At 40.3% G+C, this 14,953-nt stretch overlaps 1 protein-coding gene across 1 annotated transcript in view; it reads left to right on the top strand.

Annotated features, from left to right (window-relative positions):
* The first annotated feature begins 12,351 nt into the window (after nucleotides 1-12,351).
* The window catches only part of LOC126473388 (glutamate-rich WD repeat-containing protein 1), a 58,347-nt gene continuing 55,745 nt past the window's right edge, over nucleotides 12,352-14,953 (top strand). The window contains exon 1 of the mRNA XM_050100396.1: nucleotides 12,352-12,595. Within this exon, the coding sequence (XP_049956353.1) occupies nucleotides 12,430-12,595 (166 nt within the window). The 5' untranslated portion in view covers nucleotides 12,352-12,429. The remainder of the gene's footprint in view (nucleotides 12,596-14,953) is intronic.

Here is a 14,953-nt window from a genome sequence, read left to right on the forward strand (position 1 = left end):
GCTCAGAGCCATTTTTGAACCATCACAAACCTACCAACAAACTGTCGAATCTCTGATACGCAGAATCAATGATTATTTCGTTCCAAAGACAGAAGAACAAGCTATTAACCAAGTGCATTGACTCATCAGTGTATATGACAGAATCGGTATCCCAGTACTACAGCAACGTACTTATATTCCCTGTGCCACAATGGAAAAGAAATTCCAGTCACTGGCGTGGGTTATTTACCTGCAACTTTTCGTGGTGTGACAAAGTGCGTTTCGTTTCATGTACTCAATTACAGAAAGATTGCAAACATTGTTGGTTTAGATTTATTTGCTTTTTTAATCCTGTGCTTACAAGACAACGTATTACAAATCAGTGGGTCAGTGCCACACGGTAATAGTTCTGACTCGTGTAGTATGTGCAAGAAACTGTCTGAACCAGGTTCAGGAAGGACCAAAAATTTTGAAGTGCACAGTACGGTGAAAGATAATGCACATTCGCAGTTTTTTTGCACATGGCCTGTCTCACACACAATGCTTTAGCAGGTTGCTCAGGAACTGCAAAGATGTGCAGACATTGGGGTTATCCACCACATTTCTACGAGCCAATGGGCACCACCCATGGCTATTGTGGTGGTTTGCGCCTGTGTGGCGATTTTAAAGCAAAAGTAAACCCACGACCTGTCATAGATTCTTTTCCTCTTCCATGTCTGGAGGAGCTGATGGACGAACTGGGACAGGGCAAATGCTTTTCAGAGGCTGAGTTTCTTGAGGCGTATTTTCAGCTACCACTAGAGAAGCATTCCAAGCAATACTTTGTGGTAAACACACAGCTAGGTTCAAAATGGCTCTGGGCACTATGGGACTTAACATCTGAGGTCATCAGTCCCCTAGAACTCCTTAGACCTAACTAACTTAAGGACATCACACACATCTATGCCCGAGGCAGGATTCGAACCTGCGACCGTAGGAGTCGCGCGGTTCCGGACTGAAGCGCCTAGAAGCGCTCGGTCACCCGGCCGGCTACACAGCTAGATTTCTCAAGTTTCAAAGACTACTGTTTGAAAGCGCTTCAGCTATTCTTATTTTTCAACTGTTCCTTCTTGTATAGACTATTTTGGCGATATTGTACTCGTGGGTCATACGCTTACATGGCATTTAGCAAACCTATACTGCTTGTTTCAAGTTTTTTCTGCGGTTGGCCTAAAGCGTAACAAAGAAAGGCGCTCCTTTTTCCAGGAAGAAATGAAGAAGCTAGGCCACGTAATTAATGCACAGGGTATTGATCCTGCTACATCACACTGTTCTGTGGTTAGGGTTCTGTTGGCACCATGTGACATTAACGAACCCCAGTCAGTCATAGTGAAACTCAACTATTACACGAAGTTTATTTATGAAGCTGCACAAACTGCTGTACCGGTCAACCGGCTGCTCCAGAAAAATGTTTTTTGTGTGGTTCGAAGAATGGAAGAACGCATTTCAGCAAATGAAGGATGCATTTTTAAGTCGTCGATGCTTGATTCATTTTGACCCGTGCTGTATTAGCTGTAGACGTATCTTCTTACGGGATCGGAGCAGTTCTCTCCATAAAATTGGTTCTTCTGGTAGACCTGCTTGTGCCTCGAAAACTCTTAATAAAGCATAGAGTAAATACTGTCAGCTTGAAAAAGAGGCACTCGCCATTATCTCTGACGTTCAAAGTTCCATCAACATTTGTACTTTCTGGAGATCTATTTACTGGCAGATCATCGGCCTTTGATGGCCTTGTTCAATCCTACGAAGCGTGTCCCAACTTGGACAGTGCAAGAATTGGAACATTGGTCTCTGATAATGTCTAAGTATCAGTATCAGTTGCTGTACAGGCCCACTGGCCAACATTCGAATGCTGACTTGTCGTCTTGCCGACACAGCGTTTGATTCGTCCAGGAAATCATGTTTTCAAACAGATACTCAGAATTTTGAACATCTTCAAAATTTTCCTCTCGATTTTTGGTGTGTAGCTGCAGCAACTGCTTCAGACCCAGATCTTCAGCTTGTTTTGTAATATGTGTGCCATGGAAGGCCACACAGTTTGGAAGAAATTCTGCCCTGTAGCCTGTCGCTATCATACACAAATCTGTGTACTTTCGCGCAATTAGTTATTCTGCTGTTGCGTACAGAGAATGACAACATGCATGTTGTGCATACTCACCTCTTCAGTAGGAAGCGTTTTCTTCATTGCGCCGCATTCATTGGGGCATAGTTCGCACGAAGCGGCTCTCCTGACGTCGTTGTACTTGGCAGGGAATGAATGCCGAGATTGAGCAAATGATATCTTGTTGCGAAGTTTGTGCGAAATATCAGTCAGCTCCGCCGCAACTCTGTTTTGAGTGGCCATGCCAGTCCAGACTATGGAAACACACTCTTATTGATTTTGCGGGTCCGTTCTGGAAGACGCTATGGTTGTTAGTGTTAGACACTGACACCATGTGACATCCGCCGCTACTGCAAGTACGGTTTCGGCTTTGTCTTCTTTGTTTTCTTAAAGGTCTTCCAGTGGTCATTGTCTCGTACAATGGACCACAATTCACGTCAGCCGATTTCCAGTAGTTTTGTGCTGTCAATGGCGTACACAGTGAGACAGGTGCAACTTTTTACCCTCAGTCTAACGGTGAAGCTGATCAGATCATTATTCGAATGCTCAAAAGTCCCATGGAGAAACTCCATTCCTCTCACTCGTCTGAGGAAGCAATAAGGATTTTTCTGTCCTTCCTAGTGCTCCTTGCTTGTGAGGGAAAGTTGCTGGCAAAACTGTTACATGGTTGTAGACACTGTGCCCTGTTGCATCTTCTGGAGCTGCCATGAAAACAATTCATTTCACCAACTCAAAGTTTCAGCCACAAGACGAAGTCATCTACAAAATTTTCGGAAAAAACAGCATTAGGAGCGCAGGATCATTACCATAGCTATCGGACGTTCTTCTTTTGTCATACAAGCTTCTGTTGGGCTGCAGCAGCGCCACCAAATCAGCTGCGGCGCGCTCCCAGATATACCAGTGATTCTGTGCAGGATGTTTGCTCGCAGACCTAGCACGTTCCTGGCGTCCTCAACAGCCATCGCTTCCGTTTCTCCAACGGTTGCGGCTGTCACCAACGACTATGGTGCTCATGGTGGTCGACCCACCACTGACACTACTGCTGCCGCCACCTCTGATGTCGCCAACGTCGTCGCCCGTCCCACAGTCTGAATCAACGCCTATGGATGCACACCCCTTGATGGTCATCACACTGCCCCAGAAGAAGATCACTTTGCTATTCAATTGATCACATCATCTGTGTTTCTGGTTGTGAGCATGCACACTGTGAGTGGTTTTTCAACCTGTGGTCCCTGTTACTGCAAGGTAGATCCCAGAGTGCAGGCAGACAGGTGCTATCGACTAGAGTTACAGTCCCTGTGTCCTCATCTGCGTCGACATTCAGTCCTGCACCCCCTCCCCGCCCCACCACCATCGTCACATTCCTCTGCCATACACGATGAGACAGTCTGGAGGTTGTGGGTGGAGGAATGTTGTGCCGTGCGAGCAGGGCGCCAAAGCAAGGTTGGCATCTTGCAACAAAACCACAGAACAGTATAGTCGCTGCATGCCACACCATGGAATGAAAAACGCAGCTGTAGGCATGCGTCATAGAGCTTTGTTACACGGGTAAGCCACCAGTGTATTAAATGTTTTAGTCAGACCTTACTGTTAAAATTATGTCAGTTGTTCTTCAAGCGAAGGACTTGTAAATTTGTCTGTACCACCTAACGCTTTAAAATTCAGAGATGGTTGTAAATACTCAGAACATTCCTGTGGAAACAGATTATACAAAATTAAGTAAATCTTCATATCTATCATGTAATGAAGTTGAAAGACAGTTGTTTTATTTGCCATGACAATTTGCGGGTAGTTTTGGCCATAAATGTGAATGAAATTGAGAATTTGATAAATGCACTCAACCTCTGTTGCATCGATGTAACCATATTCTTTGTAAGTCTGTTCCTGACACCACAGACCTCGGTGAGAGAGGTTAGTTTTACTTTGTCAGAGTATTGGTCAGTGTGTGTTGGACAGTCTGGCAATGTACCAATGTACCTGGTTTGAGAACGATGGAAACTGACATGTTTTATAATGGAGGCAGCATTATTTCTAAAAGATCTTGTAATATTTTGTATTAATGGAGAAATTATGTAAGCCAACTTGTCAGGTAATCCAGTTTTTTAAATCTGTAATTTTGTAGTTTCCAATTGTTAGAACGTAGTGTATGATTGAAGTTTGAGGTAAAAGTTTTATAATGCAACATGTGGTTTTGTCTTATGTTTGAAACAAGCATCAAGGAAAGTAATTGTACACAGGTAAGTTATTAAGAAATATTTTGCCAATTTGTCTAGTTCTGAAAACTCTATGAAAGGTGTATTATTGTTATGGCTTAGTGAACAATTCTGATACAATTATTGTTTGCAAGACTGAGATAAAGATCAACAATCTTCAGGTCCAGTATTTTAATTGGAATCATTCTGTTTTACAGCTAGGTAGTATATGTAAATACCATTGAAAATGGATTGCTTTCTCGCAGGCGAAAATAAAAATAAAAATAAAAAATAAAGAAAAACAAAAGAAACACAAAAAAATAAAGTTGTTATATTAACTTAAGTATGTTGTTAAATTAACCTAATTATGTCATGTATTGGAAAATTCGACTCGTTCCACATCATTATGAAACATCGTATTCATGATCCATGGAACTAGTATTAATCTAATCTAATCTAATCTAATCTAATTTGATGTATTATTGATGTATTAACTAGTCAGGATTTGGCATCATATAGCATGAGCTTCACATGCTTCTATTCTAAATTTAATTTTGAGACATTTCTGTTGCCCTGCACTAAGATTTACGTATTTTCAGATCAAAATAAGTTTCATACATTTTTTTAGGATACCAACCTGTGGATTACAAAAACGAGTTTAGAAGTATTTTACAATAACGTTTCAAAGTGAACAAACATTTTGTGTCTAATTGTTTCACTCAATGTCATTCTGGAGCAAACTAAATTATCTACTGTTATCCAGCGAGTGTATTTTCTTGCAGTGCAACAATGTCATTGATAATTACCCAATATCCAATATACAAGACTTTACTCACTGTCTTCTGGGTGCATCTGTATTCAGTGCTGTGGAAAGTAAACAAGCTTCACGACAAAATGAAAACCAGTCAAGCACACTCCTCTCACGCTCACAAGTCTCATGACTGATGCACTGGAAATATGTTCAAAACACAGCAGTCATTACCCCAGTCAGCCTCTTCAAAAACAGTCCAGATGTGGTAGCAGTTTTTGGACAGTATCATATTCAAACTGCCCTTTTGCTACATATGCAGCTACCATACAGGCCCAAATAACAGAGGCACTAAAAAGGCAAAAGCACCAATGGCAGATAGGAACTGCAGTGGACCAGTGACATGCACACTGCCTCTCAACATCTAAAACACTGCCTCACCCAGGTAACAACCCTGGACCATCTGCTCCCTTATGTACATATTTCAGTAATGCCAGATGTAAGCGACGTTGCAGTCAGCACAGTCCCCCAGCAAGAGATGGCAGGCATCCAACAACCAATCAGATTCGTTTCTGGAAATGCACTGTCTCACAAAGCAAATGGCCAGCTTATGAGTGTGAATGCTTGGCTGTCTATGAATCAATTTGCCAGTTTAAGGATGATGTCGAAAGTAGACCATTGATCACCTCGATTCCCAACTGGCCACTGGCCGACTCAATTTGTAACCCAAAAAATACTTATGTCCAAGACGTTTCTGACACCTGGACTACATTGCACAATTCTTGACTGAGGTATGTCAAATAAAGGTCATGGATAGCATCATCACCAATTAATTATCATGCGTCAATCTACCTACACAAAAATCAATTACACTGAGTTTGCAGAAGCACAACAGCAACTTAATTTCAAGACCTAATCAATGACACAATCACAAACCTCAAGTTTGAAAATCATCTTCTGGCATGCACAACAAAACAGATCTTGTGTGATGTCTCAGAAAATCGTACTGGCACCTAATACCATGGCAATTTCGGAAGCTCATTTTCGACCAGTTGCACAGCTTAGCACAACCCAGCAGCCAAAAAGCTTTTTACATACTGTTTTCAATGGCCACATGTAAAGAAGGACTGCAGAGATTTGACATGCACATGTATACCTTGTCAGAGAAGCAAAATGGGATGACATACACAACCACTACTCTAACAATTTGCCATACTAAAATAGTGGTTTCAATGTGTTCACAGTGATTTGGCGGGGCTCCTTCCCGAGTCCGAGGTTTACTAGTACATATTGTCAATCATTTATCACGTCACTTGTGCATAAGCTACTTGTCTACATGACATGTTGACAAAATTATTATGTCCAGAGCTTTCACCTAAACCTGGACTACTCGCTGCAAATGCCCTGTGTTTATTTCCAGTGACCAGGTCCAACAGATTGAGTTCGCTCTATTTTCTGCATTATGTGCTCTCTTTGGCAGGCAGCATTACCCAACTATTGTGTACCACTTACAAAGCAATGGTCTGGTGGATCAGTGGTACAACACGCTCAAGGCTGCTCTAATGTGCCATGGAGGTAACTGGACAGAAGTATTGCTGTGGGTGTTTCTAGGCATACACTCCGCACACAAGAAAGAACTCAACACATCCATACATGGAAAACGACTCGCCCTTCCCTCCAATTTGGTGCTTCAGGTGCCACTGACAGACACCATTGAACTTCCCACACTTGTCATGTTAATGAAAGAACATACTCCTTACCTGAAAATTCCTCCTCTAGAACTTCAAGGCACCCCTAAGATTTTCATCCATAAAGCGCTCTCAGATTGCACCCACATCAAGCTCTGTGGTGATACAATTTGGTCCACTTTGAGGCCTCTGTATATGAGCCCCGTATGATGTGCTGAAATGCAACACACACACTTTCGACATACTTCTCAATTGTAAACCCACTACATTTCTGGTAAACCACTTGACACTTCAGAATGGTCCATCCACCATTTTGACCACACTCACCATGCCCCTTGGTGACTTGTTGATAAATATTCACACCAAAGACTTCCAACCTGACGAGCTGAGCGTTAAACTAATTGAAATTTCCTTGTCGTCAAAGGCAAACACCCTGAATGCAACACCGAGAATAGTTTCATCAACTGCCACTTCATCCAGTCTTGTGTTCTCCATAATGATGTCGATGTAGCAACCACCTCATCGCAGCTATCTCCCAACGGTTTTTGTCACCATTATCATCCCTTTAACGTTACTACCCACTACAGTAGCAATGAAGGAAGATGAGGACGACATATCACAATCCAATCCTCATGCAATGCCTCAGCTGCCGGATGCCCCACAACAATCCCATTATGGCTGTGCATTGCACGCACCTGCATACCTACAAGATTATGATCTCCACACATTGCGATGATCACCTCATTACCTTCACTCCAGTATTCTGTACGATTGGGGGTAGTGGGGAGGAGGGCTTTGTGGAAACTTCATGTGATGTACCATTGCTGACAAGTGATTTTAGTTAACAGCAGATGATCTTTGTCTCTGCTGTGTGTTCAAACAAGTGAGCTCAATGCTAAACTGGAGAGACTACTAAAAGGCATCTTTGTCTAGAAAACCGTGAGGCTTTTTGGTGGAGTCGCCATATTGTAAAGGGGCTGTAGTATTTCTTGTCGTTCTTTTCTTCTTGTGACTTCAAAGTGATTATGTTTCCTTTTTTGACAAATATGGTCAAGAGTTGTATTGCATACAGATGCAGTGAATTGGTATTCAATTCTACCGTTTTACAAAAGACAGCTACATGTTTCGACCAGGAGCAGATAGACAGCTGCTGAAGGATGACGCTGTACCAAGTTTATTCAGTTTTCCACGCCATTGGAAAGTCACAATCAATCAGAGAAGGCAACTAGTTCAGAACAAACCATCAGTTTCTGAGGTAAATCCATCTATTTAGTTATCAACAAGGATACTCACTGCTATTAATGGATCTTTCTGAATTTCTAGTAGCTCGTAATTGTTATTAATGATGCCTTTGAATTTTGTTTCAGGAAATGAATGAGATCCAAACGACTAGTATGTTATGTGAACCCAATGGGAAACATGAGAAGTGTGACACAAGTGTTCAGGCTGATGTCTCTCACAGAATTGTGGCCCTTAGGAAAAAAGTGTAACGATTGCAGATGAAACTGAAACGGTGTGAAAAACATGTGAAACAATGGCAGAATTGATAAGTGTTGAAAAAAATGAACTGTGTAAATGATAAACTATAAAGTGTTCTTCAGGAATATTTTAGTGGTTTTCATTTAGACTTTATTGTTATCCAATTCAAAAACAGTACTACAAAGAAGCAGTCCAGGAGATACAGTGAACTAACAAAACAATTTACCCCCACTCTGCATTTATATTCCCCTAGGGTGTCTAGGTTTATATGCTCTATGTTCCTTTTGTCCCACCCCAGTATTCTTCGTGGTTGGGTGTCATCAGTAAATTGTGAACTTGGCTATCTAAAAGAGGTTTCCAAGTGCCTAAAAAACATAATACCAATGACAAACAATATCGTATAGAATGTGCAGCTATTTTTGATAGTATGTCAATTAGGAAGCAGCTTGTGTGGAACAACAACAAAAAAAGAGTATGCAGGCTATGTTGATGTGGGCAACATTGTGAATATACCAATAGATACAGAAGAACTGCCTACTGAGGCTTTAGTTTTTCAGATAGTGTCATATACTGAAAAGTTAAGTGTCCAATTGCATACTTCTTTGTGAATAAACTGTTATCAGATGTAATGACTGAAATTGTGACAGTTTCTATACTGAAACTGTTTCCTGTAGGCTGTCTTGTGAAATCAGTGACATGTGATGCTGTCAACATTCAGACACTGAAGAATCTTGGGTGCTTTCTGAATCTGGAAAATGTTGCTCCTTACTTCAAGCATCTTGCCAATGACCGTAATGTTTGTGCAATTCTTGATCCATGCCATATGCTGAAATTAGTTTGTAATACTTCATCTGAAAAGAAAATTATTAACTGCAGAGCTGGAGATGTGAAGTGGGACTTTATTTTGAAATTATGTTGTCTGCAGGAACGTGAATCTTTAAAATTTGCCAGTTCACTCTCTGGTTCACTTGTGAATTTCTGTAATAAGAAGATAAATGTCTCATTAGCACCCCAGACAATGAACTCCAGTGTTGCTGATGCCATTGAATTTCTAGAGTGTTCCCAGCACCCAGATTTTCAAGACATCTCTGCCACTGTAGAATTTATCAAAATTATTGGTAAACTGTTTGATGTGTGCAATTCTAGGAATGTTAATGCTAAAGGCTTTAAACAGCTATTGAGAACTGAAAATGTAAATTATTGGGCTGAATTTCTTTGTTAAGCAGAAAACTTCCTTGAAAAATTAAGGATTGATGGTGTGTGTGCATTAGTGCATCCACAAAAAACATTTGTGCTGAGAGTTTTGATGTGCCTACATGGTGTTAGAAGCCTCTCCCAGGAGTGTAGATGACACTGACAAAATGAGCTCTTTCACTGTTCATGAATTCATGTGCCATGGGAAGCAAAGTGATAAGTTCACTGATGATAGTGAAGATACTAGTTACTTTGAGGCTCCTGATGAAAGTTCTCAGTGAATGCAAGGAGAATATTATTTATTACATATAAGGATGTATTATGAGAAAGATTACACAAATGTTAAGATGTGCTCAGTGGAAAGAACTTATTACTGTTCCCAATATCTGCCCAAATGATCAGCAGTTACTGTAAGATCCCCGTGGCAAATCTAGCTTCCTTTACTATGAAGGTTGACTGAGGTGGTTTGCTTCACCCATCTGTATCAGTGTTTGAAATAGTGCAATATACAGAAAAATGCTTTCATTCTGCTCTAGTCAGACTTTCTTTAAACTCAAACCATTTTTAGGACAGTCTTATTAATTCTGTTTGTCATGTCTTTGGTGAACAAACCAATGTATTTGTCAAAGCATGTATGCTAGTCTCTGCCATTGACTGTGAAGACATGTATGAATCACAGTTAGTATGATGTATTGCTACTGTGTACCTTCCGATTAGATTAAAGGCACACACAAAAAAGAGCAACAAGTGCTACACAGGGTAGCTATTCTGACATGAGGCAGAGGTTGAGGAAGCTAATTTCATTTGCCAATGTGTGACATGTGAATATATTTTGAATGATGCAAAACAATAAATAATAACTAAAATTTGATGTTTACCTGTTAATAATTTCACCACCTCCTTCCTTTTCTAAAATTCTTTCCTATAAATTGTTAACATAACAACATGTAAAGTGATTCATATTAAGATGGAATATTTTTTTCTCCTGGTAGGAGCTGAAATTAGCAACAAAGCAATGGTTTAGCACTTTTGTTGCCTATTAATGTGTGGAGAACATTTCTCATTAGGTTTAGAGAGAAATACAGTTTGCATCAAATGTGTTATTGTGTGGAAGTTTGCCACATACCTGATGGGGTAACTGCAACAAGAAATTTTTCATGTCAAGGTTTTGGTCATTTTGTATCACTATATAGTTTCGTCATTCAGAAAAAATAATGTGAAAAGTGGAAGCAAAAAATATATTTCACAGAGGTAAGATTTTGGAGAAGGATAGTTTGTCATAAGCCTTAGTGGCAGTACGAAAATTACGTATGTAAACACAGCAGAATAATTGTGAAGTTGATGTTGCAGGGAACACCTAGAAGGTAAAAGGCAATAGCTAACAGCGTCATGTACTGCATAGAATCAGAATCATAATTTTATTGTCTCATAACATACACATCAAATCATTGATTTATTGCACAGGAGACTCATCAAGCTTATAGCTATTATAGGATGTACATGGAATACAACATGTACCCTATATATATTTTTATCCTACTCAAATGATCAGCTCATCATTAAAAAATTCATCTATAGAGGAATAGCACTTTGTACCAGATTGCTATATAATTTTCGTTTTACTGAATTGGTTTCAGTCTTTTGAAAATTTGTCTTTTTTTAACTTATTGTATATTTTCATCTCAATATATTACGGGGTCTGCGCGAAAAGACTGAGTCTATGTGTAGGAATTATGAAACTTTCTTTGTTTCTAGTTTGGTAATTGTATTTTCTCTATGTAGCAGAACAATTTGACACCTTGCCTCAGTTTAACATGGCGACTGTGACGTCACGCTCACGGCTTTGCTTCCTGTAGCTGTCTCTCCAGTTGAGTATTGAGCTCACTGGTACATGATTTTCATGGAGGTATGATGATTTTAGTGGCAGAAATATAACAACCGGAAGTGCCATTGGTTGTAACATGTGAGGTTTATGTCTCTTTATGATCTTTGCATGCACTAGGAAATAAGTAGTCAGCGTATTGATTATATATATCTCTTTGTAAGCAGCCAAATATTTGCGTAATGTAAGCTCTCCTGTGAAGTTTCTGCCTATCCACATATTCAGAAATCGCCACACATTCGGAAACAAACAGCCAAATATTTATTTTATCTTTTGTTTTGTAATCAGATGGAAATATAAATAACATCGAATATTGCAGACATACTTGTATTACATTCGCAAGGAAATCTCAGAATGTGTCTACAACACTATGATAAAAAAAACGCGTTGTTCAGCATGCGAACCTACATCCTCTAACTCTGGAATCCACGACCTTATCCATTACACGAAGCTAATGTTGCGATATTTGCGGCAATGGTCTCGATTATTTAACTTTCTTTCGAATGCTTATGTCATTGATGCGTTATTAACTAACTTTTAATGATAAGAATGACGTGTTTGTCATAAATATTCAGTGGTCTGTTCTTTTGAAACGACATATCACACGTTGCGACACAAAGCAGCTATATATCCCAATATCAGTGGTGTCTGCTGCACCGCGTCAAAAACAGTACACCTGCACGGTGTAATTCTCCCTGGCCCTAAACGGAAGTGATAGCGCCGATAATTCTGCCGTTAACGTATACTCTCAAACAGTGCGTTCTGTGCTTCCCTGTAGAACGGTCGTGTTTATCTCCCTGAATAATAATCGTCGTACTGTGTTGTATCTTGTGTATACTGTACCGGAGTACATATTTAAAAACTGTATGTTGTTGATGCTTTAATTTTTTATTGCAGCCTCCTATATTTTAATTTATTTTGGCTAAAGAGTAGTGTATTGTTTCGCTGCTAGGCCCCTCTCGTTTCTCTCGGACGAGTGAATGAAATAACACTAGAGGAAAAATGTGCCACATATTTGCGCACTAGGCGATCATCTTTGCTTCGCGTTAGTTGTAGACGGTAAAGTATATCTATGAATCATCTGGTAGTAGCACGTGTTGTGGTGTAAACAGTGACAGAAGCCGAAGATGGAAAATCAGGAAATGGACTTGGATGAACAGGACTCGACAATAACAACAGAAGATGGAAGCCAAAAGAAAAAGAAGGTTTATTTGCCTGGCAAACCACTTAAAGACGGCCAAGAATTGGTGTGTGACGAGTCAGCCTATATTATGTTGCATCAGGCACAAACAGGTGAATTTATATTTACTTCCCAAAACATTCACAGTGGTTTTTGAATTTGAGTATTAAAAAAAATGACAGAGCTCGAGTAATGTGACAGAGGATGTTAAAGTGGAGAAAAAACATACAGTGGTTCATTTGCTCTAAAAAGACTCACATGTGATAATTTGAGGACGGTAAAATTATTTTTATGGTTAGGACTAATAACTGAAGTATCCTCTGTATATAAGGGGTCGACAGAAGCGTCCGATCCCACGCGTCGGCTTTGACCCGTGACGTAAGGGTGTTGTCGTGTGTGACGTCATGACGGCGCGGAGTTTGGTTTGAGTGTGGCGTGTTTGTAGATGTCGTGTTGTGGTTTGTTGTGCTCTCTGGTGGTATGTTCAGGGTTTTCGTTCGTGTGGTGTAATGGGCTCAGTTTGCTTTTGCTCATTATCCAGAATTGTTAGTGTGTCTGCAGTGTTTGTAGTGGAATTCGTTTCAGTGAGTTAACGATTTTGTGTGAAGGTTAATTTATCGTGTTCGGTGTACGTAGTGTGGCAATTTTAGTAAAATTACTCAGTTGTTTTTGTTCAGGAATGGATATGACGGATAAAATTAAGTGCGCAGGTCAAGGGAAGTGTTCGATCCCGATGTGTGGCTGTGTATGTTGGTATCAGGAGATGTTTTTGAGCTATATAGGCCAAGGGAAGTGTTTGATCCAAATTTATGGGATCGGGAGCTGCTGTTGAGCTATATAGGTCAAGGGAAGTGTCCGATTCCAGATATTGTTTAGTGGTATTTGGGGAGTTTTGTGATGTCTGTTTTTTTCGTTTTTTTGTGTGGTTTTGTATGGGGGTGGGCGTCTAAATTTGTTTATATTTAGTTTGCCCACCACCCAAAACACCTCATTTCCCGCGCTTGTCCCGTTAGTGTCATTAGGCTTCTTGGGGAAAGTGTGTGTGTTTGTTTTTCGATGTATTTTCGTCCTCACTATGTGTACACAACGACTTTATATGCGCCATATTGGAATCGTGGTTTATGGTAGTTTCCGCCATATTTGTGACGTCATGGGTCAAAGCAGACGGGCGGGATCGGACGCTTCCGTATTTCCAAGTGAAATATGCAGTTGTAAATGTGAAAGATGAAGCATTGTGTTAAACGATGAGAGCAGAGTCTGCGTTGCCATCAATGAAGTGAAGAAGTGTGGTGTAGACTAAAAGTGCAAAAGCTATGGGTTAATTGAAGCCTTTGGTATTTCTTTGTCAACTCATAACCAAAGTGTCACTATTCAACCTAAGCCAACCTTTGCCTTGGGCTGGGTGCACATCAGTTTGTCACTACAAGTAAGATTTCATATTCATTGGCTTTGCTGACTCACAACAAAACTGTCACTATCAGCTTAGTCTAGATTTCATTGTATGATACTGATCATTCCAGAGTCTACATTCCAAAAAATAATATAGACACACAACAAATATTGTATGTTCTGTTTATGCAGTTGTGATGTTTCCTATCTCAACATTACATCAAAAATGGCTACTTGTACAATTTGTCTTAAAACTTGTCATTAAATTGGAACTTTTAAGTTTGTGTGTGTGTATGTTTTCAAGGGGGATGGGGGGGGGGGGGGGGTATCTGGCATTACATGGCAAGGAATTGCAGTTTGATTTAACTTTTTAAGTCATTGTATGTTTGGACTGGCTGTAAAAGTATGACTAAACATGGCTCAGTCGATGTAAAGTAGACCATAAGATATCAGTCAAGGACAGGATCAATTTGTGCCATTGACTGCAATGATCATGAACTGGTTTTTGTTGAGGAAACAATGATCTGTTCAAAATAAATCTGGAATATCATCTAGCTCAGTCTGTTTCCGTAATACAAGCACTCTGTCTTCAGGCCACAGGTGGCCCATTGGGACCAACCGACTGCCGTGTCATCCTCAGCTGAGAATGCGGATAGGAGGGGCGTGTGGTCAGCACACCACTCTCCCAGTTTTCTGTAATATAAGGAAGGTGTTTTCTTCCATCAGTGCAATGCAAAACCATTATTTTAATCAGCAAGGTCTTTGAGATGTTCACCAATTTCTCTTAACAGCACATTCACCAGATCTCTTCCTCACTGAGTATGTAGTATGGCATGTGGTCATGTCTGTTACTGGTAATGTCCCTTCACCAGTTATGACAGCAGGCAAACGTTGTAAGGGTGACTGTCTCCCAAGATAGTGTGCATGCTTGCAAGGTGACACTGTAGCTAGAGAGACTACACAAGATTTTGAAATTGTTAGAGAAAATTTGCCCATTGTGACAAATTATCACCGCTTAAGATTGTCGTCGCCCCCCATTTCTACCACCTTGCTGAACTTATGAACATAACAATGTGCAGTGT

The sequence above is a fragment of the Schistocerca serialis genome, chromosome 4, assembly GCF_023864345.2.
Source record: "Schistocerca serialis cubense isolate TAMUIC-IGC-003099 chromosome 4, iqSchSeri2.2, whole genome shotgun sequence".
Taxonomy (NCBI): Eukaryota; Metazoa; Arthropoda; class Insecta; order Orthoptera; family Acrididae; genus Schistocerca; species Schistocerca serialis.